We start from the raw sequence: 26,119 nt of genomic DNA on the forward strand, positions 1-26,119 counted from the left end.
GGGGACTAAAAGGAGGCTACTTTAAAAAGGGATGCGACTTTGTCACCAGTCCCCCGGTATATCCTGTCGCGATTAATAAACCAGCCTTAATAATACCCCTCTGTCTAAAATAAAGCCGACAAGACCTGAGCCAGAGGGAGCTACCCCAGGACTGACTGGAACCCTCTTCTGAGGTCCCCTTTTGGTCCATTTATTCTGCCACCAGCCAGCCATCCTGGCCTCATATTTTGTCAATTTAGGCTATAGAGAAGTCTTTGTGCAGGGACCCCCTAGAGCTCATCCAGGCCCAGGAGAGCCTCAGGGACACCTGCCTATCATGGAACCCTAACTCATTGGCAGCACTGACAGCCAAGCAGATAGATATTAGGCCCAGCGAGGCAGCAGAGTTTTTGAGAACTCCACTGTTTTGAGAAGTGAAAACAAAAACAAAAACAAACAGAGATACTGGGATCATAGTCCTCGGTGACAGGAACACACCCACACCTATAGGCCATAAAATCTGTTAACTAATAATAATGGGAACCTCAAAATCAAAGCCGACAGTTCTGGACTGCATGATTAAGAATTTCGAAAAGGGGTTCTCAGGAGACTATGGAGTTTAAATGAGCCCTGGAAGGCTCCATAATTTGTGTGAGCTTGAATGGCCGACCTTCAGAGTCAGGTGGCCCCAGGAGAAACTCTGGACCTAGCGACAGTGCAAGCAGTCTAAAGCAGTCTATCGAATAATCACCAGAACCCCAGGCCACCCAGATCAATTCCTGGCTGAATATCACCCAGACTCTACCCCCAGGGATTTGGTTCTACTCAAATGGACCTGGACAATGCAAGATATTAACAGCTCAACCAGTCTAGGCCAAAAGACAGATAGAGAAAAGCCTATTTTCCAGGGAGACACAGAGGACGAGATGTGCCTGCTCCCTCTGTATGCCCCTAGGGCACCAACACCTCCGGTCCCACTGGAGACACCGCCACCCTCTGTGTTACCACTTCCCCAACCTGAGGACCCAGAGGCAGAGCCCAGCCCCCAGCCTGAGCCAGTAGGAAGGAGACTTCGCTCAGCACAAACCGGGAGACCAATACCTCCAGTCCTCCAAATGCCGCTGTGGGAGACACAAGGGCTGCAGCAAGTTGGGGGAGACGGGACTCTTCAGCCTGGGCACCCCGTACTCTGCTACCAACCCTTTAGCACTACAGCCCTTCTCAATTGGCGCCATCGTACTCCTTCCTACTCTGAAAAATAGCAGGCATTTCAATCACATTATGGTCTGAACATAATTAAGAAGAACTTCCACAATAATAGCAGATGAAGAGCCACTTTACCAACCGGTCAGGATTTTTGGCCTGCCCTCCAAAGAAAAGGAGCGGAAAGAATGTCTGAGAGGTCCACGGATGACGTCATGGGGAGCTGTGCCAAGCGGCGGCAGCAGGTGGAGCAGCGGCCACAGCCTCCCGGCACCACCTCCACCTCAGCCACTGCCCTTGCCACTGCCGCCGCCGCTGCCACCACTGCCACCGCAATGGCAACTTTCAGGGAGTGCCAGTCCCCGCCCAGTCCCGAAGCGATGCTGGGACAGTCATGGAGCTCTGTCATGAAGACATGCCAATATTTGGTCTCTGTCCAGCCCACGATGATTTCTACTTGGTGGTGTATGACGACTGTGATCAGCTGTCAAACCGCAGGCTATGACTGACCTTGTAGAGTCTATCTTTCATTCTCACCGGCCCACCTGGGAAGATGTTTGACAGCTGCTTCTGACCCTTTTCAATACTGAGGAAAACAGACACATTCTCATTGAAACATGAAAATGGCTGCCGGGCCAAGCCCCCAGGGACACACTGGATGTTGAGGGATGGGCCATGACACGGGCCTCTGACACCAGACCAGATTGGGACTTTCTCTCAGAGTCCTGACTCAGAATGTGGGGCCATGGCATTACCCTGTGGCCTATTTATCTAAAAGACTGGACCCTGTGGCATCAGGATGGCCACCCTGTCTGCGGGCCCTCGCTGCCACAGCCCCCCTGGTCAACAAGGCAGACAAACTCACACTGGGACAGACTTTAAATGTAAAAGTGCCCCACTCCGTGGTGGCCCTGATGAATGGCCCAGGTTACAAATGGATAACTAACACAAGGATGACCCACTACCAGGGGCTCCTATATGAAAATCCAAGAGTCCATCTAGAGACCATGCGAACCTTAAACCCAGCCACATATTTACCTGAAGGGGAAGGGCAGCCTGACCATGACTGTGAGGAAATAATCGAAGAAGTTTACGTTAGTAGGCCTGATCTAACCGACAAGCCTGTCAAAACCCAGACCTGGAACTCTTCACAGATGGCAGCAGTTACATGCAGGATGGACAATGGCGGGTAGGATATGCTGTAACAACAACTTGAGAGGCAATAAAGGTAGAGTCCCTTCTCCCAGGATGGTCTGCTCAGTGAGCAGATTTAGGCACTGGTCCAGGCACTAAGGGAAGGGAAAGGAAGACGAGTCAATATATACAATGATTCCAAATACACATTTGCAAAGTTACATGTACATGAAGCCATCTGTAAGGAGAGAGGACTCTTAACTGCTGGGAAAAAAGAAATTAAAAACAAGGAGGAGATCCTACAGTTACTAGAGGCAGTATGGGATCCAAAGGAAGTAGCTGTTATTCATTATAAGAGACACCAAAAAGGAAATGACCCTGTGAGCCAAGGGAACAGGCTGGCTGATCAAAAGGCAAAAGAGGCAGCTGCCTGGAAACACCCAGTAATTAAAGTTATGGCAGCGCCAGAGCTACCCGCTACCCCAGAATATAGCCACAATGAAGACAAGTGGGCACAGGCTGAAGAAGGGAAGAAAGAAAAGGACAGATGGTGGATCGTGATGGATGGAAGGGTTTTCGTCCTGGAACGACTAGCTTATCACATAGTCCAACAACAACATGAAGCCACACACATGGGAAAAACGGCTTTGGAGGCCCTCCTAAAGTGATGTTTCCTGATTTCTCGTCTCCCTACTCTGTGTGCATCAGTCTCCCAATGCTGCTTGCTCTGTGCTCAAAACAATCCAAAACAAGGGCCCACTGGGCCAATGGGAGGACGACGATGCGGATTGTCTCCCTTCAAAGATTTAAAAGTGGACTTTACTGAACTTGGGCCCAGTAAGGGATATAAGTACCTGCTGGTTTTCGTCTACACCTTCATAGGGTGGGTAAAAGCCTACCCCACCGGGACAGAGAAAGCAAGAGAGGTAGCAAAGGCTCTCCTCAGGGATGTCATCCCTCGGTTTGGAATGCCTACCTCCATTGGGTCCAACAACGGACCCGCCTTTGTGACAGAGATTGTACAGCAAGTGGCAAAGACACTGAGAATCTACTGGAAACTATACACAGTATACCGGCCTCAAAGCCCAGGGAAGGTAGAACGAATGAATAGGACTCTAAAACAAATGATAGCTAAAATCAGTCAAGAAACTCAGCTCCCCTGGGTGGACATTTTACCCCTGGCTCTGTTGCAAATTAGATGCATCCCAAGATTTAACATTGGGTACTCTTCCTTTGAAATCCTCTATGGGCAATCGCCACCTTTAGTCAAGATGGGAAATCCCAACCTGGAGACAGGAAATTTAGGGCTCCACCAACAACTGTTGGGACTAGGACAAGTACTACAGGAAGTTTGGGGTTGGGTAATGGAGAGAATCCCCATTTCGTTAGGAGTCCAGGTGCATCCTCATAAGCCAGGCGACCAAGTATGGGTGAAGGATTGAAAAAAGGAGCCTCTCAAACCAACATGGAGAGGACCATATTTAGTGGTATTAACTACCCCTACAGCTGTTCAGGTTGCAGGAATCATCCCATGGATCCACCACTCCAGGGTTAAGAGAGCGACTTCACCTCAGACAGAGGGTCCCTGGAGAATTGAGAGCTTCCTGGGAGGCCTGCTCAAGATCAAGATCAAGAGCGACCAGAGAAAGATCAACAAGCCCTGCTCTAGCCACACCCTGAAGCTGGCTAGTCAACACACAGCCAAAGCTTGAAGAAAGCTCAACAAAACTGTTAAATGTATTCCTCTTGTGCTCCCTTGCCTCTTTCCTTGTTTGCAATACTAGCCTGCTTATTGGCAGTGGGGCTGGCCAGCACTGCCCCACCTGACTGAAATATAGGCCATAAGATTCTGATACCTATTTTATACCTTGTTATAACTGGTGCCATCACCGCAGCATCATGTCTAAGATAATCCTAAGGCTGATGTTACTGATGCTAATGCCCTCACTCCCCTTGCTAGTGGGGCTCGGAGTGGCAACAGGGGTGGGTACAGGAATCGGTGGCATAGCCTCATCCTCTTATTACTATTATCAGCTTACAGGTGAGTTCAGCCAGGATCTCCAATGAACAGCAGAAACCCTGGGAGCTCTGCAAAATCAGACTGACTCTCTGGCCGAGGTGGTCTCACAAACAGAAGGGGTCTGGACCTGCTCACGGCCAGAGAAGGGGGACAATGCCTCTTCCTTAACGAAGAGTGCTGTTTTTATGGTGATCAATCAGGAATTGTCAGAGGGATGGTCCAAGAGTTACAAGACCGAGTGGAAAAGAGAAAACATATTTTAGACAAGGGCCCACGGATGGGCCCCTGGGGCTGGACCTCCTGGCTGGCACCAGTCATAAGTCCCTTGCTCCTAATTTTTGCAGCTCTGCTATTTGGGCCCTGTATCCTAAACTTCCTAACCTGCTTTGTCAGTGAGCAGATAGAGGCTATAAAACTCCAGATGTTAGCCTCCAATTATGAGCCTCTGCAACAGGTCAGTGATGATGCTTACTCCAACAAGGGTTGTGAAAGCATGAAGAGAGGGGAATGTGAAGCCCAGGCTGGGCTAACTCGTAAATCTAAGTTAGTAAGTGTTGGTTTGCTGATTCCCTGCTTTTTTTTTTTTTTTTTTTTTTTTTTTTTTGCTAGCCAGCTGGATTTTCAGAGAGACATATCTGGCCTTGGAATGTCGGTTTGCTGCCTCCCTGTGTCTGCTTTGTGATAATGATGCTGCTAAAGCTATTCCATGCCTATTGGCCAAATACCCCAAGCTTGTGATGAACCCTATAAAACTTCATGCACACAATTTAGAGGTGTTCAGAGCTTTGGAGCAGAAGCCCCTCTAAGCCTGCCAGTGTAATAAATCTGAGTACTCCAACCCTCCGAGTGGTGCTTGTTTCTTGGCTGGCCTGTTGTTTCCGTAACAGGCTAATACACAGGAGGACATTTATTCATCTTCTAATGAACTATATCCTAATATGCTGTAAAATCTTTTCCCATGTTTAAGTGATCCTGGGAAACCTACTGAAAGGGTGAAAAATTTAGCGAAAATTCATCTTTCAGATATGGAGTTTGGCTGGAACTCAAGAGAGGCTGGGAGTGAGATGAACTCTTAGTGGAAAATAAATGTTTCTGTTCTGTGGGTGGTTGTGGACAAGTTTTGGTTTGGGGCTCAATAAATTTGAATTGACAACTGCTCTTTTGGCCTTTAGGACAAGCAGAATTCCCCTACAAAGGTATAAAACCTCATGCTGAGGATTAGGCTCATTCTGTCAGGACTGGTCTAGTGATGGGGGGGGGAGATTTGCAAGGAGAGAGGGAGCTGAGAGGGGTAGACTGGGTTTAGGGGGCTTGGGCACTTCCAAAAATGGTGGAACACACTGGTTTTTCACCTTAAAAAACTCAGGGCTGTCCTTTGGGTCACTGATTAGAGAAAGAACTTGTGGGTCTTAGATTTTGTTTCCAGTACTGGTAAGTCTTTCACAGTGAGAATTGGAACTCATTTTCCTGATTTATCCCTCCCATCCCATTGCCCTTCTAGATTAATAAAGGCCACTCATCTTCTTGTGATCTGCATGGTGCAGAGGTCAGGGCATCTCCTCCTGAATACCAGTCACAGATAACCCCCAGAAACCAAGGTGGAGACCTCGGTTTTCATTTACAACTCAGTCAGGGTTTCAAGAAGTAAGACAGTCCCAAGATTACTTTTTCAATTTGATTTTGTTCAGTTTCTCTTTTGCTTAAGCACAGGGCAAGTTCAGCTTCCCTGAGTCATGGCAGATTCCACCTTCCTATGGCAGCATCTCCTTACTATGTTTACACTTCCTGCCCAGATGACATCCTCTACCTACTGTTTACTCTGGGAGCAGTGGCAAGACTTGCCTTATCACATTTGTCTCTAAAATGCTCAGGTTGTAGTTAAAGGGAAGAAGAAGGGCAGGGAGGGCTTGACAGTAACACAAATAAGCAAACTAGGGAGGGAATGGCAACAGAAACTGCCCAGGGCTTCGAAAGTACTAGAGGAGAAAGCTTGAGTGTTGTCCAAGCCACTTCTCCCTGTGACTCAGCAATATGGGCTATGAAAACAAGATACCAAGAAATACATGCACTCTCATGTTTAGTGCAGCATTATTCCCAATAGTCAAGATATGGAAGTAATCTAAATCTAAACTTCCAGTTAAAAGATGAATTAAGTTCTGGGATTCTAATATATAGTACAATGACAATAGTTAATAATACTGTTTTGTATACTGAACATTGCTAACAGAGTAAATCTTAAATATTCTCACCATACAGCTAAAAATTGTAATTATGAGAAGTGAAGGATTCATTAACTAACATTATGTGGTAAACATATCACAATATATATGTGTATCAAATTATCACATTGTACACCTTAAACTTACACAATATTATATAACAATTATATCTCAATAAAGCTGGGGGAAGAAAAAAGAAATATGGGAGTTTGTCAGCCAGTTTTGTGCAGTCCCTTAATACTAATCACTGCCTGTGTTTGGCACTCACATTTCAGCAAAGAAACTCTTCCAGGAAGAAAGGACTCAAATAGCTCCATTCCTTCCTCACCCTGTCTCAGCAAGGGCACCACCGTCTCTGACTGTGAGCATCCTGGATTCTTCCTTCTCACCCTTCTTTATCAATCTATCAACAAATTCCGCAGAGTTTTACCATTAAAATAATGTTTAATACATTGTCTCATCAGTGGCTTTCAAATGGGGGTGATTTAGCCCCTGAGGGGACATTTGTCAATGTCCATAGACATTTTTGATTGTCACAACTGTGGAGGTGCTTATTGGCAGCAATGCTGATAAACATCCTATAATGCATGAAACTCTCCCCCACCCTCCATCCAGTCCCAAATGTCAGTAGTGCTGAGCCTGAAAACTCTGCTTTGTTTCCCTTGTTAGGATCCAGAAATCAACTAACAGATCTTCCTATTTCTATTCTCCTTACTCTCCATCCCCAATTGATAATCTTCCTGAAGCCAGAATGTTCTTTTATAAACATAAATCTGTTCATGAAATTTCCCTGTTTAAAACCACTTAATGTCTCTCCATGGGTTTTCAGATAAAGACCAGAATTCTCACCTTGGCTGTTACCTGGCCCTTGGCTCTTTCTCTAGCCTTCAGTATGTTCTACTGGTCTCTGTCTTCTCCAGTCATAATGCCCTGCCCAGCTCATACATCCTGTTGTCCTTCCTTAATACCTTTATAAAAACTTCCCTCTGCCCATTTCCCATCCTCTACCCCAGCAATCACTCCTCATCCTGCAAATCTTAATGAAAATAGTGCATGCACTCAGAAACCAGCTCCTAAACTGCACATCCAACTAGGTGAAGACCACAACATAAGCCCTCAGAATATCATGTTCCTTTTTTTCTTAATTCAATCTGTGACTCTACATTTTTGTAATGGAGTGGATGCCTATCGCCCATTCCCTGGGCCCCACCAAGAAGGAAGTTCTAAGTTTCATGAAGGAAGGAATTGTATCTCGTTTGCTCGCTGTTTTGTTCCGAGCGACTAGCTAGCACAATGCACAGGGGACACTTGGTAAATATTTGTGAATGAAATGACGAGAGAAGGTGGCAAGATGGGAAGGAGAGACCTAAAGAAGTGAAGGGGAGAGGACTGGAGGAGAGGGAAGAAAGGGGGTGGGGGAGGGGCAGAAGGCTATGAGAGTGAAGGGAAGAAGCAACGACAAACTGTTGACCTTTTGATCAGTTACTTCCAGACGCTGTCTGCTTCCTTGAAGTAGCGGAGGGTCATTAGAGAGTGTCATATAGTAGTTAAAGGCTTGGAGCTCTAGATTTAGATTAGACCTGGCTTTAAGTCCCACTCAGATTTGTAGCCTTGGACAAATTACTTCTCTTACTCTGCTCTCCTTTTTTGTAAAATAAGTCTGATGGCGGATTTGAATATTAAATGAAATAATATATGGACAAGGCTTGGAACAAAGTATGGCATGGTCACCACTAAATATTAAAGTCTGTTGTTGATATATATTGATACCGCAATTACTTGCCTGGGTCTGGGCCAGTCCAGCACCCACCCCGAAGCCCGCCCCTCGCTTTGCTCGCTGCTCTCCCATTGGTCGAGACTCCCCTGTCCTTCCGCCAATCCGCTTGGCTCGAGCCGGAGCAGCCGAAAGGGCGAAGCCAATGGGAGCAGTGGTTACAGTCTCCCGGATACGATGTAAACTGTGCAGGCTTTGTCCGCGGGGCAACCAGGGGCCTCAGAGTAACCGTCGTAGACCCCACCCGCGGTCCCGCGTTTGTTGCCCGCCGCCCGGCTGAGACTCACACGGCCCATGGCGCAAGGCCGGGAGCGAGACGAGGCCCACAACGTCGCTATCGGCTCGTCCCTGTCCGTGAGGTGCGGCGTCCACGGGCCCGCGACTAACTTACTCATGCGGAAATTCTTCCCTCAGAACTACATCCTCTCCCCACCCTCAGCTTCCTTGCATCCCGTAGACGTGCTCTCCCGCCAACTTCGACTTCTTCTCCTTCACCCCACCCCCACCCCACCCCGTGCCTTCCTCTGACGTCCTTTCTGTGTGACTTCTCTCCATTCCCCCGTCCCCATATTCAAGGACCACATTTCCAGCTCTTTCCCGGCCCCCCTCGGCGCCTTATTATCCCCAACCCCTCGCTCCCTTACCCAAGATTGCTCTCCTCCATTCTTCATTTCTGCCTCTTCTTTCTGGCTCAGTATTACCTTTAGTGATCCGTTTCCTTTCATATGTATTCCCCACCCTCCACCCCCATCCCAACGACGGCCCTCACCCCAGGCTAGTGATCCTTGGTAATTTTCCCCACAGTTAAGGCCATCAGTCCCTCCCTTGTAACTCCCGTCCACTGACTTTGGATTTATTTGCACTTATAGTGGACTTTGAAAAGCTAAAGCGTTGCACAGATGTAAGTGGTATTTCATTCCTTCCACATTCTAGAGTGTTACCTGCACTCTGTCCACACAGCCTTCCCCGCGGGTCCCGGATGTACTCTCCAGTCTCTTGAGTTTCTCTTCCTTCTCTTGAGTTCTTCACCGTCTTTAAGCATATTTTTAAATTGAGGCAGAATCTCCTCTCTTCTCAGACTCCCTCCTTCCATCTAGCATACACCACACACTCTTTACTTAAAAGTGTGTTCCTTTTATTTATTTTTAATGGAGGTACTGGGGATTGAACCCAGGACCTTGTCCATGCTAGGCACACACTCTACCACTGAGCTATACCTCCCCCTCAAAGTGGGTTTTGTTTTTTCTTTTTGTATTCTAACCTTTTTATTCGTGTTGACTTATTCCTTTTTTTTTTCTGCATTTATCTCTAGTTTTAGATCTAAAACATGACTACACAGGCTCCATCTTTGTAAAGAAAGCTATTTTCCTACTGGACTTATAACCACAAAGCAGGCTGCCCTGTTCAAAGTTGTTTTTTTAAGTTTATTTTTAAAATCAAAAGAGTTATAAAGGAAAGGCCCAGAATGCACCTTGTGTTCTATTAGGATCAAACTCTTTTTCTCTCTATGTTGTTTTCACTTTTTCTTTTCACGTATACAAGATCCCAGAATTCCTTCTGAGATTTTCTCAGGTTTGAACAGAGGCTATGCTTCACTAGAAAAGTTCTCAGAAAAAGGCTCTTAGACTTAGGGAACTTTAGGTCTATATTTAAGCTTCTCTATAGTGCCTGGACTCAAACTGGTCTCACAGAAAGTATGCGTGTTCTCTTATCTTGAGATTGTTTTGGGCAGGAAAGGGTTGAAAAGAATAGATGTGTTTCAAAGATTTTTATGATCTTTTTGTTTGCTTTTTAAAAAAAAAAAAAAGAACAGAAAAGTATTTGAAATTCATTATACTGATGGTGACATATCTTTTCCCAAAGATGGGTGCAAGGATTCCCTAAGCAGAATGTTCATTTTGTCAACGACAGTACCATTTGCTACCCTTGTGGGAATTTTGTGATATTTCTCAATATTGAAACCAAGAAAAAGACTGTACTCCAGTGTATGAATGGAATTGTGGGCATCGTGGCAACTAATGTTCCTTATGAAGTTGTGGCTTTTTCTGACCGGCGGCTAAGACCCCTCATCTACATATACAACTTTCCTGGATTGACCAGAAGGACCAAATTAAAAGGTATCCTGCAAGACCCTTCCTCTGCCATAACTGAAGGATTTTGTTTTAAGATGTGAACAGATCTAGTTCTTATAAAGGAAGGGTTTTTTGGGGGGGAGGGTTGGTGAGTTTTTTTGTTTTGTTTTGTTTTTTGGGTTTTTTGGTGGGGAGGTAATACGCTTTTATAAGAAAGGAATCAGACTGATCACAGAGAATTTAATTAAGTAGGCTGGAGCCTTCATACTTAAATTGTGGTCTGCTTACCTTCAACACCGCATCACCTAGGATGCTTGTTATAAATGCAGAAACTCTGCTCCCATCCCAGACCTACTGAATCAGAATTTTCATTTTAGTGATATTGTCCAAGTGATTTGTATGCACATTAATCTTGAGAAGCACTGGGCTAGAACATTGCATTAGATCACTAAATACTGTTTGAAATCCTTTTTCAGAACAATTTTTTTTCTTTCCTGATGGTTTATTGAACATCTAGCTGAATGGATGTTGTATAATTTCTTTTTTATTTATTTCTTAAAAATATTTTTTATTGAGTTATAGTCAGTTTACAATGTTGTGTCAATTTCTGGTGTACACCACAATTCTTCAGTCATATATGAATATATATATATATTCATTTTCACATTCTTTTTCACTGTGAGCTACTACAAGATCTTGAATATATTTCCCTGTGCTATACAGTATAAACTTGTTTATCTATTCTATATATACCTGTCAATATCTACAAATCTCAAACTCCCAGTCTGTCCCTTCCCACCCTCCTCCTCCTTGGCAACCACAAGTTTGTATTCTATGTCTGTGAGTCTGTTTCTGTTTTATATTTAAGTTCATTTGTCATCGTCATCATCTTCCTCTTCTTCTTCTTCCTCCTCTTCCTCTTCCTCCTCTTCCTCTTCCTCTCTTCCTCCTCCTCCTCCTCTCCCTCCTCCTCCTCCTCCTCCTTTGTTTCCACATATGAGTGACATCATATGGTATTTTTCTTTCTCTTTCTGGCTTACTTCACTTAGAATGACATTCTCCAGGGACATCCACGTTGCTGCAAATGGTATTATGTTGTTGTTTTGTGCTAAATAGTATTCCATTGTATAAATATACCACGACTTCTTTATCCAGTCATCTGTCAGTGGACATTTAGGTTGTTTCCATATCTTGACTATTGTAAATAGTGCTGCTGTGAACATTGGGGTGCAGGTGTCTTTTTGAATTAGGGTTCCTTCTGGATATATGCCCAGGAGTGGGATTGCTGGTGTATAATTTCCAAGGACAAGTCTCTGAGCCTCAAATTTCTTATCCATGAAATGGGAATAATGGTATCTACTGTTAAGCTGTGATGATAAATTAAATTATAATATATAAGATATTTAAGTATATAACATATATGACATATGTTGTATATACAATGTCAATCATTGTCATATACACAATATGTCAATCTGTGTTTCCTACCATTTACGTTATTAGTGACTCATTCATAGATACAGCTGACCCACACTGGGCTGCTGCACATCTGTTGGAGCCTCCATATACCCATTCCCTCATTTAACACATCACAGAGAGCTCAGGAGGGCTTGAGGTTGGTCTTAGGTCTTTGGATCAAAGAAGTGTTTGGGTCAAGCCTGGGAACTTCACTGTAATTTAACATTTTATTTGTGGGGAAATTTACCTGTGTTCTCATCAGATTAAAACAACATTTAAAACATAACCCATTCATCACTGGGAACTGTCTACAGGCATATATCCTTTTATTGTGCTTTGCTTTACTGTGCTTCATAGACACTACATTTTTACAAATTGAAGGTTTGTGGAACCCTGCATTGAGCAAGTCTATTGGCACCTTTTTTACAATAGTATTTGCTCACTTCAGGTCTCTGTGTCACATTTAGTAATTCCTGCAAATTTTCAAACTTTTCCCGTTACTATTATATTTGTTGTGGTGATAAGTGATCTTTGATGTTATTGTTGTATTTGTTTTGAGGTGCCGCAAACTACACTCATATAAGATGGCAAACTTAATCTCTAAGTGTTGTGTATGTTCTGATTATTATACCAAACAGCTATTCCCCTGCTTCTCTCCCTCTCTTCAGGCCTCCCTATCCCCTGAGACACAACAGTATTGAGATTAGGCCCATTAATAACCCTACAGTGGCCTCTAAGTGTTCAAGTCAAAGGAAAAGTCGCACCTCTCACCCTTTAAATCAAAAGCTAGAAATGATTAAGCTTAGTGAAGAAGGCATGTCAAAAGCTGAGATAGGCCAAAGGCCAAGACAGGCCACAGGCTAGGCCTCTTGCACCAGTTAGCCAAGTTGTGAATGCAAAGGAAAAGTTCTTGAAGGAAATTCGAAGTGGTACTCTAGTGAACATACAGATGATATGAAAGCAAAACAGCCGTATTGCTAATATGGAAGAAATTTGAGTGGTCTGGATAGAAGATCAAACCAGCCACATCATTCCCTTAAGCCAAAACCTAACCCTAACTCTTCAATTCTATGAAGGCTGAGGGAGGTGAGGAAACTGCAGAAGAAAAGTTGGAAGCTAGCAGAGGCTGTTTCATGAGGTTTAAGGCAAGAAATTATCTCCATAACATAAAAATGTAAGGTGAAGCAGCAAGTGCTGATGTAGAAGGTGCAGCAAGTTATCCAGAAGGTCCTGCTCAGATAATGAATGAAGGTTACTATACTAAACAACAGATTTCCAATGTAGAGGAAATAACCTTGTATTGGAGGAAGATGCCATATAGGATTTTTGTAGCTAGAGAAGAAAAGTCAATGCCTGGCTTCAGAACTTCAAAGGACAGGCACAAGACAGACTGACTCTCTAGTTTGGGGATAATGCAGCTGGTGGTTCAAAATTGGAGCCAGTGCTCATTTACTATTCAAAAAATCCTAGGGCCCTGAAGAATTTTACTGCATTATATATAAAAATATATTATACTATACTCCACCTGTGCTCCATAAATGGAACAACAAATCCTGGATGACAGCACATCTGTTGACAACATGGTTTATTGAATATTTTAAGCCCACTATTGAGGCCTACTGCTCAGGAAAAAAGATTCCTTTCAATATATGACTGCTCATTGACAGTGTCCCTGGTCACCGAAAAGCTCTGATGGAGATGAACAAGATTAATGTTATTTTCATGTCCTGCTAACACAACATCCCTTCTGCAGCCCATAGACCAAGGAGTAATTTCTGCATTCAAGAAATACATGTTGATTTTTCTGATAGATCTGGGCAAAGTAAATTGAAAACCTGGAAAAATTCACCATTCTACATGCCATTAAGAACATTCGTGATTCACATGAAAGAGGTCAAAATATCAATATTAACAGGCATTTGAAAGAAGTTGATTCCAACCCTGATGGATGGCTTTGAGGAGGTCAGGACTTCAGGAGAGGAAGTAATTGCAGATGTAGTGGAAATAGCAAGAGAACTAGAGTTAGAAGTGGCGCCTGAATGTGTGATTGAATTGCTCTGATCTCACTATAAAACTTGAACGCATATGGAATTGTCTTGTGGATGAGCAAAGAAACAGGTTTCTTGAAATCGAATCTATTCCTGGTGAAGATGCTGTGACCTTGTTGAAATGACAACAAAGGATTTAGAATATTACGTAAACTTAGTTGATAAAGCAGTGGCAGGATGTGAAAGGATGATTAACTCCAATTTTTAAAGAAGTTCTACCACAGGTAAAATGCTATCAAACAGCATCGCATGTTACAGAGAAATCATTCATGAAAGAGAATCAAAGGATGTGGAAAACTTCCTTTTGTCTTATTTTAATAAATTGCCACAGGCACCCCAACATTCAGCAACACTACCCTAATCTGTTAGCATCTATTAACACTGAGGCAAGACCCTCCACCAGCAAAAAACATTATGACTCTCTAAAGGCTCAGATGATGCTTAGCATTTTTTTGTAATAAAATATGCTTAATTAAGAGATGTACATTTTAAAGACATAATGCTATTGCACACTTAATAGACTATAGTATAGTGTAAATATAACTTGTATATGCACTGGGAAACCAAAAAAAATTTGAGTCACTTGCTTTACTGTGATATTTGCTTTATTGTGATATTTGCTTTATTGTGGTGGTCTGGAACCAAACCCATGGTGTCTCCAAGGTATGCCTGTATATGGACTAAAACCACTCTACATCTTTAAAATTTCCCCGACTTGATTATTTGGCTGTAGCCCTGTCCAAGCAATTGATAGTTAATTCAAACCAATAGCCAACATTATTATTGAATAATGAAACTCTAAAGGCATTCACAATAAAACTAAGACAAAGTCATTAAGGATACCTGATGTTACACTAGTGTTAAATATCAACCTGAAAGTTCTAGCCAATGCAACAAAATATGAAACAGAAAAATTATAGCTGTGGGAAAGGAGATAATGGGCAATACAATAGTCTACTATGACTGATACAAGAATGCTCTGTAAGATGCTGGTTTCAAAATAAATGTCCACGCAATTAGAAGATTTAAATATTCAGGACTACTCCAAAGAAGAACTTTGATTGTGATGAAGAAAACTACAAAAATCACTGATATAAACATATAGAGGCATATTCTTGCATGGAAAGCCTGGTTATTATAAATGCATTTCTGATATTCTTCACAGAATATAATTCACAGGTTTATGTTTTAGAGAGCCAGGAGAACCTAAATGAAATGAATGTTCTTTCAGAACAAAAAGTGGAGATGGAAATAATTTGAAAGAGATTGATGACAAGGCAGAGGGCCTCTTAGCATTATGGTGCTCTAGTAATTTATGGTATTGGTGCAGGGATCACCTGATCAGTGGAAGAGCTGAAGGCTGAAGACAGACTCTAGATATATAGAGTGAAGTATATGATGAAAGGCACTCCCCTCACCACACAGCAAATAGATGATATGGATTATTCACCAATGGTGTTAAGAAAAGTATTTGGACAAAAGTATCAAGTTGGTTACTCACGTCATACTGTACATCAAAACATATATCCAACAAAAACAGCCAATATAAAAAAACACATTGAAAAGTAGAAGAAAAATGTGGTAGAAAATTGAAACGATTTGAGGATGAGGAAGAACTTTTCAAAGGAAAAAATTAAAAATAGTAAGATTAATATATTTGATTACATACAAATTTAAGCCTTATGAACATTATGAAAAATTAAAAGGCAAATAATAAACAGGAAAATAGTTTGGAACAAATATGGTCAAATATTTTCAGAATGATTATGAGACAGTAAGAAAAAGTGTAGACATCCCATTAGAACAATGGAAAAGGAACTTGCCCAAAGCACAAAACTACCAATGACCAAAAACATCAAAAAATGTTCCATGTCAATATTCTTTTTAAAAAGTGTCATTTAAACCAAGATGAGATTTTTCTGCTTATCAAGGTAAATTTTTTAAAGCTCATAATTGCTAGGCAGAGTACAGTGAAATTGATAGCATTCTTTTTTGTTGAAGGTGGGAGTAAAAATTGATACAAAACCATGAAAATAAAAAGACAGACAAAGGAGAAGGCAAAACTTGGATCTATGGACCACACTGCAAAACAGCAGATAAAAGAGGGAAAACCAGAGTCTCATACAAGGAGGCAGAAGCAGACACGTTCCTGTTTTAGCATCCTCAATACATATTCTAAACATACTGTTGCTAAGACATCTAAAGTCATGTTTCGTTTCTTCAACTGTAGGTGCAAATGAGAATAGAACTTTTTATAGTCTTTCCAAGAACTGGAAGATACTAAGCTGAGATATGTCTAAGGTACAGAGAGATGGAAGTAAGCTAGGATTATTACAACTTTTCAGAGTGTTTCAAGTTGTTTGAATAACTTTTCTAATTACCATGTTTCATATTTATGGAACATCTAATGGTTCTTGGATCATTTCAAGCCATTTGGGAACATACATGATGCAGTGTGCTCAGTTCTGCATTGAAGTGTTGAGTCAGTGACCTCATGGTCTTAATTGGCTCTAAAATATTTTAAAAATGGATCTTAACCTTGCTTTTAGTTTTCTGGTCATAGTTTAGAAATCAGCCAACATATCTCTTATTCCAGGAGCTAAATGCTTTTGAATTACAGAAAATTATTAGATAAGGGAAATTGAACTATAAAACTATCATTAATCTGAACATGATGATGAAATCCTTGTAATGGATTTTATATTTTAGGCAATGTTCTTCTGGACTACACTTTGCTTTCGTTCAGTTATTGTGGCACCTACCTGGCTAGTTACTCCTCCCTCCCAGAATTTGAACTGGCCCTCTGGTAAGTTGCAGGCTCCTGCAGAATTCCTTTCATTGAGTCGCATTTTAATCGTGTCCTTCTGGATTTCATCAAAGGTGATATACAAAGAAAAATGGAAGGAATAAGAGTCCTAATCATAAGGTTTAACATAATTGCTACTTTTAGGCAGAAAACTGGCAGGGGAAAAGCTAAAAGATTAATTACTGCCTTTTTCTTTTTATTAGTATGTCTCAATATTTCCTTTGTCAGGTAAAGAATACACGGATAAATACATAAAGTTTCATCTTTTCTTAAAATAATTGATATCTTTGAGTTATTTTCATACTTTCCACTAATGTTGGAATTAAGATAGTCTCTATATTAGAGCTCAGTTTGAATTAATTATTTTTAGAGACATTAGAACAATTGTATGTTCAGAGGGTAGAACATTAATACCCCATTTGACACCTGTATATGTAATACTTGTGAAAAAGACACATCTGTGGTCTTTGCTGGGTCACTTCATGTGGCCAGCTTCAAAGCTGCACTCAACTACTCCATCCATGATATAAACTCCTTCGGGGGAAATATATCTTATTATAAGGAAATACAGAATGTTCCAGGAATGATTGAGGATACTCTTTATATACCAGCATTTCTCATAGAAAAAGGTAATCTAGATTCAAAGAGTCACATTTAGTTTACTCAGTTTCTCTTTAAAAAAATAGTTTTATTGAGGTATAATTGACATATAATAAATTGCACATATATATATATATATATGCACACACACACACACATACACTCCGATGTTTTGATTTATGTATTATACACCATGAAACCATCACCATAATCAGCACAATGAATATACCCATCATCCCCAAAAGTTTCCTTGTGCTCCTTCAGATCCTTCCTGATTGGCTCTTGCCACACGTACCCTTACATCATCACTGCCCTGCCCCTCACCCACAGGCAACCACTGAGGTATTTTCCCTTACTCTGGGTTAGTTTGTGTTTGCTAGAATTGCATGTGCATTATATACTCTTGTGGTCTGGCTTTTTCCATGCAGCACAATTAGTTTGAAATTCTCTCATGGCAGTGGAGTGGTGGGTATAGCTCAGTGGTAGAGTGCATGCTTAGCATGCAGGAGGTCCTAGTTTCAATCCCCAGTACCTCCACTGAAAGAAAGAAAGAAAAATTTTCTCATGCTTCTGTATTTCAATAGTTTATTCCTTTCTATTCCATGGTATGAATATACCATAATTTGCTCACTCACTTGTTGATGGCTCTGTTAGTTTGCTAGGGCTTCCATTAACAAAGTAACACAAACAGACTGGTTAAAACACAGAAATTTATTGTCTCACAGTTCTGGGGGCCAGGAGTCTGAAATCAAGGTGTCAGCAGGGTTGGTTCCTTCTGAGGGCTGTGAGGGAGAATCTGTTCCAGATCTCTCCTTGGCTTGTGAATAACTGTCGTCATGTTCACATGATGTTCTCTTTGTATGTGTGTCTGGTTCCTAATTTCCCCTTTTTAAAATAAGGATACTAGTCACATTGGAGTGGGGCCACACTAAATGACATCATTTGACTTAGTAAAGACCATCCTTCCAAATAGTCATATTCTGAGATACTGAGGGGGAAGACATCAACGTGTGAATTTTGGAGGACACCGTTCAACCCATAGCAATACTTAAAGGATGAGTAGGAATCAGCCTTGTGAAGAGGAGAAGGAAGGGGATTTCAAGCAGAAGAAAGGCATGTGCAAAGGCCATGAGGTCAGAGAAAACATGGCAGATTAAAGATTTAATTAAAAGATCATAATGATGAGAACAAGAGGTCAGCCCTGAGAGGCAAGCCTGGAGGGACAGTCTGAGGCAAGCTCATGAGAAGCCTTGTAAATAAATTACTGTGTATTTTATCATCCAAATCAGGATACTTGTGAGAGTGAAAGGGAGATGTTATTAATAATTAATACAGAAGGATACTCACCCTATGTACAAGCCATGCTAGTGAGCACATCCTTTATCCTAAAGCTGACGGATGGGATTCTATTAAGCGTTTAAAGCAGGGATGTGACTTGATCAGATCTGCACATAAAGAGACTCCTAGTCATATCACAGAAGGATATTAGAGGGAAATAAGACATGAACATTGCTTTGGAGGGTGTGGTGGTCCAGAGGAGAGACGACTGTGGCATGGACTAGCATGGGAAGGAGAAAAGTAGAGATATTTGGGAGGTGTTTGGGAAGCAGCACCATGGGACTTGGTGAATGACTAAATGTTGGGTGTGGTGCTGAGGGAGAGGGGCAGTTGGGGGTTAACCCAGAGTTATGAGTTGGGCAACTTGGGAACATTATGGTACTCTTCAGGAAGATAGGAGGTCATGGCTGGAGGGAGGTTGGACGAGGCAATGGGAGAAGATGAGTTGGGACAAGCTGAGTTGAGGGTGCCTGAAATAAATAGATGGAGATGTTTAGTCAGCAATTGATGTATGTTAGGATTTAGGTTCATTTGCTGTCACAGAAACCCAAATCACCCTAGAAGTGGCTTAAACAAAACAGAAGTTTCTTTCTCTCAAGTGCAGCAGTCTGGGTGTGAGCAGCCCATGGCTGGTCTGGTGGTTCCCCAGTGTCCAGGGCCTAATTCTCCTATCTCGTTGTCCTACGACTCCTAGGAGATGCCCTCATCTCTATTCTAAAGTGCAGCACCAGCTGTGCATTTTTGGGGAGCCAGTATGGGAAGGGCACAAACCTTTGTTGGAATGCATAGCCTGGGAGTTGCACACATCACTGCCACTTAGTTCCCACTGTCCAGCTTAATCACAAGCCATATCAAGCTACAAGGGAGTCTGGAAATATGGTCCTCACTGTGGGTGACCATGTGCCTGGCTGAAAACCAGGGGTTCTGTTAGTTGGAGGGAGAAATGGAGAATTGATGTTGAGAGACACAATTTGCCTATGCCCCAGATAATCAGGACCAGAGCTCAGGAGAGAGGGGTGGAGACTGGCATCTGGAAGTTGTTAAATTAGATTGGTAATCAAAGTGCTAAAAGTGGATAAAAGCACCTATACAGGAACCTCAGGCAGAACCTAGAGGAACACCAATAAAAGGGACTGAAAGAGGAGGAGGAACCTCATAGGACACTCAGAAGGAGTAGTCATGGAGCGAGATGGGACACTGGGCATGGAGGGTTCCAGAATATGCCTCAGCCTGATTTCCAAAGAAAGCAGAGCCTGAGGCAAAAGCTCATGAGCCACTTCTTTAGAAGGGAGTGAAGTCCCAGGAAGGAGGTGAGCTGGAAAAGGGGAAGGAGGCGGGGAAGGAGGAGAACCAACGTGAGCACGCATTAACTTGCTGGGCACCACTTGGCTGCTGTGTCTCGCAGGTGGACTTCTGAGAGGCTGCATGACGACTGTGAACATGGACAGTCCTCGGGCAGTGACAGACAGTGGGGTGGGAAGGCGAGAGGAAGAGATGGAAACTTACCTACCAACTCCTGTTACCCCGTCCATCAGAGGTTCCCTGCACAGGGTATTCAGTCCGCCACACTTTCAGATTTATTGCAACCCAGGGCCTACAAGATGCCCTGGGCATGTGGGACAGGCATGAAGTGAGGCACAGGCAGTGTGTGCTCATGAAGTTAGTCAAAGCCTACACAGTTGTACCACCACCGGGTCCGCTAGGACAGCTGATCAAGTTCCCAGAATCCGTGTGAGACAGAGGTACGGCGTGTTTCAGAGAGTCCAGGGGTCACTGTGGTGAGCAGGGTCCAATCCTGCAGAAGTAAAATTAGACAAGGACTGAGAAGTGCCTGTTGGATTTAGGATGCAGGTGGATATCAGTGGATCTTGGAGAGAACAGTGTCAGTTGAATGATGGTGACGGGATACAGATATCCCAGAATGAGGAGAGGGCAGGATCGAGGAAGAGGAGACAGTGATTTAAAACAACTCACTCAAGAAGTTAGGCTCCAAGGGGAGGAGAGAGAGACATGGAAGGCTGAGATTGAGGGAGGCCTTTTTTTTTTTTTTTTATAATATAGACAAGCACTTAATTTGAGTGTTGACAGGAAGGAGTCAGGAGAAAGGGAGAGTCTGAAGACGCAGAAGAGAAGGAATAATGGGTAAATTAACAATCCTAAGAAATCAGGACCTGTAGGATCCAAAGCACAGGTGATGAAATTGGCCTTAGGTAGGAGGAAGGATATGCCTAACATTGTAACAAAAGAGAAGGAAAGAATGATACAGATCCTAGCAGCTTGTTTCACCTGATAGCAGAAATTTGGAGAAATTCTCAGCTGATGGCCTCTATTTTCTTCATGGAAATCGAGGCCATTTACTAACAGTAAGAAGGAGGTGAAGGGTTAGAGGTTTCAGAAAAATGGAAAGTATTAAAAATGACCACCTTATAGAACAGGAGAGAGAACCAACCAGAAAGACATAGCAGGAGTGGAGGTTGTATTGAGGGTCCAGGGGAGTGGTAACCACAAATTTATAGCATCACTGACACCATAGTCCTGTGGTCTTTATTCCTATGTCTCAGCAGCCCAGGCTTTCAGTCATATCCACACAGGGTTGATGGGTTTTCCCAGGCCCCTGAAGCAGAAAGTCAAAATATCCAGGGAACTGACAATACCAGCAAGAGAATGATTGAGTGACAGGACCTTTGTCATAGGGTTGGATGGAGGTGGGAGCAGGAGGGAGCCAATAGACAAGGCAAGCTTGACATCTTAGTTCCAGTTTCCTAATCACAACCCTGAATGGAGCACTGGCTCCTTGTGTGAGGGGACAGCTCACATTAATTTTTTCCTGTTCATTTCATCTAGCAAAAGACCTTTTTCATTGTAGGCATTCAGGATATTCTCTCAAATGGGTAAATGAATTATTCCATTTTTAAGATACTAGAACCATGATTTTAAAAACTCAGTGAGTGATCAGTTGGCATCTATGTGTACAGCATACCTAGATCTATGTGGAGTACTCATGTGTAGTACTTAGACATTTAGATACCTACACTTATTTTTCAGCAAATGTGATGATTTATTCCATTTTCCAGATTTGAATGGGTCAAATCCAAATTTAATAAGGAAGATAAAACAACCTTAGTAGCATATGACTAGTATTTTAAAATAGTTATTTTGCTTTCCTAGAAGGATACAGCATAATGATAAGCATAATTATTTATAAATTTGGTATTAAGACCATAGATTAATTAATGATATAAATTATCAATTTATGTAAATCATTTTCAAGTAGTTAGAGGTAAATAGTCTCAAGATATGAAATTCAAATTAATTATTTTTCACCAAACTCAATTTTCGTTTAAGGAACTGGGAATTGGGTGTCATTTTGTGCAAAAAGTCACAACCTGGGACAGATGTGAACCAGATGACTTTTAACCCCATGAACTGGCACCAGCTGTGCTTGTCAAGTCCAAGTGCATTGACTGTGTGGACCATTGAAAGAAGTAACCAGGAGCATTATCTCAAAGCAAAGTAAGAGACATCATTACAACACAATAAAGTGGGCATCTTTGTTTGCATTCATGTAATGTGATTGGATCAATTTGATGAATTAAGTGGCTTTATACATGGATCTTTCTTGGAGTGGTTGTGTTTTGAAAGGATTCTCTGTAATTTGATTTCCCGCTGAGTCTCTTTTAAATATCAAGCTTTTTCCAACATAGTTTAATTTTCCAAAATTTTATTTGCTCTATTTCTAAACATGCCTATTGTATATTTTAAAAAACATCATGTTATGACTTTTTTGCTCCTATTTTTTGATGCCCAACTGGAATCTCAAAAATAAGACATTTTTAGATAGGAGAAGTGTGTAGATTATACTTTCAGCCACATTATCTAGAAACGAAAGGGTAGTTGCACGTACTGAAGTCATGAGAATTACCTGTTTAAATAGAACTGAGTCAAAGAGAAATTCTATGATCAGTGTCCTGGTGATAGTTGATGATAATGGTACCTTTGTTGTAAAGAATTCAAAGACTCAAGGTTCCCCTGAGCTGACCATTCTCACCATACTCCCCAAAGTCAAAGACTAAGGAGACGTTGAACATGCATATCCTTGAAATTGCAGTTTTTGAAAAATTTCCTTCTTAAGAGAAATGTAACACTAGTAAATAAAGTTATCGAAGTAGAGAACTGTAAGAGAGGCACTTTTTTCTTCTCAATATTCTTTATGTCTCAATTGCATTTTTGTAAGAACCCATTGAATAGCCAGATCTGTCTCTAGGCAGAATTGACAATACTGTACTTTTTCATAAAGTGGGTAATGTCTCTATCAGATCATTCCCAGGACAGGCAAGTAATTTATCACATCTTTCTCTCATTTTGCTTCCCTTGAATATTCTTCTCTAGTTCTGAATTTTGAGTTGTGATTTTTCTGTAAGCAAATGAAGTGGGAAGCAAAGTGAGTGGATTGTTCTGGTTCAGAAAACAAGCAGGATTTGAAAACACTTAATTAAGCCTTATATTTGAGTAGTAAGTACTGTTTTTACATGATCATTTTTCAAAATTATTCATCATTCATAAAACATAACCAAAGATGTTTTGGATTTAATGCATAAAGCCATGAATTCTCCAAACTAATTTTTGTAGCCATTTTATGGTTTAAAAGTAAATATATGGTAAATTTGAAAGTGAATTCTTTTTTTTTTTTTTTTTGGTATATATCTTTTTATTGGAGTATAGTCAGTTTACAATGTTGTGTCAATTTCTGGTGTACAGCATAATGCCTCAGTCATACATATATACATTCATACATACATACATACATTCATTTTCATATTGTTTTTCGCCATAAGTTACTGTAAGATATTAAATATAGTTCCCTGTGCTATATAATATGAACTTGTTATTTATTTATTTTATATATATTACTTAGTATCTGTAAATCTTGAACTCCCAATTTATCCCTTCCCACCCTCTTCCCCCCTGGTAAGCATAAGTTTGTTTCCTATGTCTGTGAGTCTGTTTCTGTTTTGTAAATAAGTTCATTTGTCTTTTTTTTTTTTTAGATTCCACATGTAAGTGATATCATATGACACTTTTCTTTCTCTTTCTTGCTTACTTCACTTAGAATGACAATCTCCAGGTCCATCCATGTTACGGCAAATGGCATTATTTTATTATTTTTTATGGCTGAGTAATATTCCATTGTATAAATATATCACAACTGAAAATGAATTCTTAATACTAGAGGTTGTAAAGGTAGCTGAAAACAACCTACATATGTGCTTATTTTGGTCCATGTATTTTAAAATTTGAACCACTTGCCAATATTTAAAATTTGAGAAATTTCTTATAAATATCCAGATTATGATATTCTTGTGAAATTTTGGAACCAAAATTCTCACAAGCTAACAAACCCTCTTGGCTGGAACTAAGTGATGCCTGCCAGCCTTAGGAGGCATGTACAGGGAGAAAACTCAGACTTTTTTTCTATATAGGGAAAAAACTAATTCTCCTCTCCTGTATTTTTCTTCCCAGTGAGTCTTCTATTTTTTAATGTTTTATTATTGTATTACTTATTTGTTTTTATTTTGGCAGAGGGGTAGGGGCAGGGAGGTAATTAGGTTTATTTATTTTTAGAGGCAGTACCAGGGATTGAACCCAGGACCTCCTGCATGCTAAGCACTCACTCTACCACTTGAGCTATACCCCTTTCTCCCCTACCCTGCAGTGAGTCTTCTTTTCTTCTGAGATTTGTGGTAGATCTTTTTCCTCACACCAAGCAATTCTCCACAATAACAGCTAGATGTCATACCTTTTAACTCAATTCTGACACTATCTACCCAGAGATAGAATTAGATTCCACAGACTAAGGGTTCAGTCCTACAAGACTGTCTTCCCCCCTCCTCTTCACCTGTACATCTGACCAACCGGCTGTAGATGGGAGGTTTCAAATCCCCTCCGTGGGTTCCATTAATTTGCAAGAGCAACTCACAGAACTCAGGGAAACACTTAAATTTACCAGTTTATTAAAGAATGTGATAAAAGATACATATGAGCAGCCAGATGAAGAGATACTTAGGGCAAGGTCTTAGAGGTTCTCAAATGAGGGAACTTCTGTCCCATGGAGTTGGGGTGCATCACTATCCCAATGTATATGTTCACCAACCTGGAAGCTGTACAAAATCCCTACCATTGGGATTTTATGGAGACTTCCTCATGTCGCATGATCAATTATTGGCTCCATTTCTAGCCCCACTGCGCTCTCTGGAGGTTGGGAGTTGTGGCTGAAACTTCCAAGCTCCTAGTCGTGCCTTGATCTTTCTGGTGACGAGCACCCATTCAGGAGTCATCCAGGAGCCCACCCAGAGTCGCCTCGGTAGAACAAAAGAGGCTCCTAATGCTCTTGTCACTTAGGAATTTACAAGGGTTTCAGGAGCTCTGTTTCAGAACAGAGACCAATGTTTACTTTTTATATTTTTTCTGTTGTCTCACAGGAGGGAAAACACTTTCCCATTTGCCACAATCCCACCTGGCCACACATCACCTGCCTGACCCCTGTCAGCCTTCAAATCTACAATTCCTGCTTTAGATATTAACTTCAAAAAATGTGAAAAATCCCTATGTACTTAATTTGTAACTGTGTGTTACTTATCCTTTTATGATATATATGTTTAAATCTACTATTTGGCTTTTATCTGTTTTTTGTTAGTTTTTTTAATGAATTATGACACCTCCCACTTTGCTTACCACTGATATGCTGCAGTTACATCTGTGACTAGTTTCTGTTAATCTAATTATTCTCATGTCTCTTTTTTTCCACAGGTCAGTAAAACTGCCTATGGAAGATGGGTCATTCTTTAATGAAACGGATGTAATTTTTCCCCAGTCATTGCCCAAGGATCCTATCTACGGACCTGTGCTCCCAGTGTCGGCCATCGCCGGGCTAGTAGGTGAAGAGGCAGAAACTTTCAGGGTAATGACCTGCCCTTCGCCTTGTTTGCCTGTTTGCTTTCATGACCATCCCATGAGACATGCAGGATAGGGAGTCTCACCCTGGAGGCCACAAGAGATGAAGACTCTGGAGTTTGGGGTTCAAGTGACTAGATGGTGGCAGTGCTAACTGAATCAGGGGCCCAAATGTGATTTCAGTTTTGGACATACTGACTGTGGAGTGCTGGGACGGCATCCAAGTGCAGATGCAAGGTGGCCACATGGACCTAGTGTCAGGGGGGAGAAGACAGGGCTGGAGACACGGAAGTCAGAGTTGTTCACACAGAGAGGTTCGTGGGAGCACTGGGTGCAGGGCAGGGGCGGGGTGGTGAGGAAAAGGAGAGAAAGAGTGTTAGAGAAGAGAGCCAGAGAGGAAAGTGTCTGCCAAGAGACAGGAGGAGGAACAGGAGCCTGAAGAGGAACAGTCACAGAAGGAGGAGCAAATCCAGGAAAGAATATGCCATGGAAAACAGTTTCAAAAGGGAGTTTGCCA

General features: G+C 41.8%; 1 protein-coding gene and 1 non-coding gene across 10 annotated transcripts in view; one reads left to right on the forward strand and one right to left on the reverse strand.

The window, feature by feature from the left end:
* The first annotated feature begins 8,486 nt into the window (after positions 1–8,486).
* CFAP43 (cilia and flagella associated protein 43) overlaps positions 8,487–26,119 on the forward strand; it is a 90,202-nt gene continuing 72,569 nt past the window's right edge. For 5 of the 9 annotated variants that reach the window (XR_004323802.1, XR_004323803.1, XM_006182995.3 and 2 more), the window contains exons 1-5: positions 8,487–8,688; positions 10,193–10,446; positions 16,617–16,713; positions 21,997–22,164; positions 25,459–25,609. Coding sequence is in view for 7 of the 9 variants with exons in the window: in XM_006182995.3 (XP_006183057.1) it covers positions 8,624–8,688; positions 10,193–10,446; positions 16,617–16,713; positions 21,997–22,164; positions 25,459–25,609 (735 nt within the window). In the remaining 2 variants the exon portion in view is untranslated. Of the gene's footprint in view, positions 8,689–9,198; positions 9,231–10,192; positions 10,447–16,616; positions 16,714–21,996; positions 22,165–25,458; positions 25,610–26,119 lie in introns of all 9 variants that reach the window. The other 4 variants (XM_032490995.1, XM_032490994.1, XM_032490997.1 and 1 more) reach the window with 4 other exon arrangements.
* Positions 9,479–9,550, reverse strand: TRNAA-AGC. The gene has a single exon. It is a non-coding gene; the product is annotated as a tRNA-Ala (tRNA).

Source organism: Camelus ferus, chromosome 11 (genome assembly GCF_009834535.1).
Source record: "Camelus ferus isolate YT-003-E chromosome 11, BCGSAC_Cfer_1.0, whole genome shotgun sequence".
NCBI classification, from domain to species: domain Eukaryota; kingdom Metazoa; phylum Chordata; class Mammalia; order Artiodactyla; family Camelidae; genus Camelus; species Camelus ferus.